Source organism: Lissotriton vulgaris, unplaced genomic scaffold (genome assembly GCF_964263255.1).
Source record: "Lissotriton vulgaris unplaced genomic scaffold, aLisVul1.2 SCAFFOLD_7165, whole genome shotgun sequence".
Lineage (NCBI taxonomy): Eukaryota > Metazoa > Chordata > Amphibia > Caudata > Salamandridae > Lissotriton > Lissotriton vulgaris.
The window spans coordinates 3,680-6,655 of record NW_028247016.1 but is presented as its reverse complement, the minus strand read 5'-3'; the positions used below and the strand labels follow the sequence as shown (position 1 = coordinate 6,655).

General features: G+C 41.2%; 1 protein-coding gene across 1 annotated transcript; it reads right to left on the bottom strand.

The window, feature by feature from the left end:
• Positions 1–939: 939 nt before the first annotated feature.
• Positions 940–1,875, bottom strand: LOC147665670 (olfactory receptor 8U3-like). The gene has a single exon (XM_086949609.1). It carries the CDS (start codon positions 1,873–1,875, stop codon positions 940–942), a length of 936 nt encoding a protein of 311 aa, XP_086805735.1.
• Between the last annotated feature and the right edge of the window lie 1,101 nt (positions 1,876–2,976).

Sequence of the window (2,976 nt, the reverse complement as noted above, 5' to 3'; positions counted from 1 at the left end):
AACTCCAGAAATGTGTACTTTCACATGAGCAAGTCCCATGTTGTTAGTGCCTGCGTCAGTCTTATGCCTGCCATGAAGCAGGCGTAAGATTTTGACGCATTAGCAGCCAGAAAATGGCGCAGCGAAATCTTATAGATTTCACTGCGTCACTTCCATGACACTTTCTTGCGTCAAAACGCCTCCCTTGCATACATTATACCAGGCGCAGGTATAATGTGGCGCAGGGGTTTACAAAGTGACGTATCTACCTAGATGCGTCACTTTGTAAATATGGCACAACAAGGTGCATTTTTTACGCCACTGGTGCGTCACAAAAAAGTGACGTACCGGCGGCGTAAAAGTGACGCACAGCCTCATAAATGAGGCCCCTAGAACGTTTGAGAGATGCATTACAGTCCCTTAAATGTCCAACGCGAGATCAGTCTTGGCAGCAAACAGCTTGTTATGTATGGTTTCCTAAAATTACGTTGATAAAGTTGATTGAATCTTTTTGTGGTCTGACGTAAAGTTTGTTGGAAGGATCATAAAGACGTTTGTGGACCAACCTTTCTATTATGGGCTCAGAAGATATACCTTCTAGGATTCAAAACTTACCCAAAGGCCCAGTGATGTTTTAGCCTGGAATTACAATGTTAAATACTAAACACAGATAAAAAACGTATTATGGAAACATTGTTAGGGCATTTTGTGAAATTAAGTAGCTAGAAACACTAGTTTCTATTGCTAAGAACATATCAGGTGTACAGGCTAAGCTTTGCCTTATCATCATTACAGGAAGTTATCTAGAGAGATGAAATGTTGTCAAAAGTATGAAAAAGAAATGAGAAAATAAAAAGTCAATAATATAAATATTCAATTTGAGATCATCTTCTGTTATGTACATGAGAACGTTCCAGAACAGAACTAGTATGCAAACTGTGACAAACATTTCAGTAAGTGTCAAGGACTTTGTATTTTATGGAGGGTCCTCCCCATAGCATCTTTCACCTCTTTATTCCTCAGGCTGTAGATCATGGGATTCAGCATGGGAATAACCACTGTGTACAATACTGAAGCCACTCTGTCCTTTTGGAGGGAATAACTAGATGTGGGTCTGAGATACAAGAAAAAAAGTGTACCATAGAAAAGGATAACACACGTAAAGTGGGAGGAACATGTGGAGAACGCCTTTCGTCTTCCATAGGAGGATGGGATTGACAAAATGCTCCGTATGATGGACACGTAAGAGGCTACAATCACTAACACAGCACTTATAGTTAGGAAGTCGGCAGAGATAAAGAGCACTAACTTGCTTGCAAAGGTGTCTGAGTAGGTAAGATCTAAAATAGGGAGGAAATCACAGTAGAAATGCTGAATCTTGTTAGGCCCACAGTAGGAGAGGCGGAATACACCAATAACATTCAAAGTAGAGCTGAACAAAGCACACAGGAAGGCTGCAATGACCAACTGCAAGCAGGCTGTCCAGGTCATGACCCTATTGTATGTTAGGGGGTGGCAAATAGCCATGTAGCAATCAAATGCCATCACAGTGAGGAGCACACACTCCATTGTCCCAAAAAGTGCAAAGGCAAAGAGTTGTGCCGCACATGCATGGAACAGGATAGTGTTCCTTTCACCAAGGAAGTTCACCAGCATTTTGGGGGTGATGACTGTCGAGTAACAGAGGTCCACAAGGGAAAGGATACCTAGGAAGAAATACATAGGGGTATGTAGACGAGGGCTGAGCCAGACTAGAAGTAACATGCCAGTGTTACCGACCACAGTTATGGCATACATGACCAGGAACATCATAAAAAGAATCCCTTGAAAATGTTGAACATCTGTCATTCCCAAAAGAAGGAACTCTGTGATCTTGGTACAGTTCTTTTCATCCATTTCCTAGAAAAGAAGAACATTAATGTTACTTTTATTTCAAATCATTTAGGTATCAGCAAATATGATGCATGCAAAGAGTAATCAAATCATTACAAAATGGATAGCAAACTAGTAAATTGTTATCAATGTGGTTGCAATCTGCTCAGTTAACTTAGGAGTCCACAAGCTCACACATCCACAAGACACAATAAAGACAGATTTTGAAGTAGAGCCTGCCTTGCCCAGATGAGGAAAACACCTGGCCAGAAAGGATTTTGATGGAAACTTCGGAAGATATTTAATTTTGTTTGCAGAGGCATACTTCAAATGTTTGAAGAAAGTTTTGAATCTGTTATGGAGCGATTTTGGAGAAGCCTGGATTTTGGTAAACATGCTACTTAGAAATCTGATGAATAAATATGACTTTTTTGGTCTAATTTCTCTAAAAGTTAGTCAACAAGAGGGGGGACTGTGGGGCTTTTTAACGAGGTCTAGCATTGATGCCCTGTAAGACCCTGCTAAAGGTATGCTGTTCCTCTTAAAGTGGTGCTTAGACAATACAATCTCAGAAAACCAACCACTGTCATTAGTAATGACAGTTTAGGTCGAACCTGATGTAGGAGAGAGTTTGGAAGGAATCCCTCTTTTTCGGACACACTCAGCAAGCTAGGTGTCATGCTTCATCATCTGGACCTGCTCCTTATTGGGTCGGCGCTGCAAAACCCAACAGGCACCCGTAAACGGGCTCTCTGTTGGAGATCTTTTGTTCCTTGCTGTATGATGAAGTGGGGGGTGTAGCTTGTGATGTGTAGACAAAGTGAAGTGGAAGTGTGATTTAAAAGAAGTGGGATAGTCCAAATAACACTTTTTTCTGGCTGGCTATCCACCTCAATAAAACAAAAGAGTGGGAGCTTATCTGACGTCAGGGTTCAGTTAAAGCTATGCTCATCTCTCCAGGTCAACATGTTTCTTGCCTAATGGTTATTTCAATCTGTGGCAATTCTTCAGGACCTAATCTTTAAAAAAGTGAATCTATCTACACGATATGGTGGGGCTATTTGCCACCTACCACATGTATACACTACGGTTGAAATCCTCAGCAGTGTAGTTCAGTAACCTAAA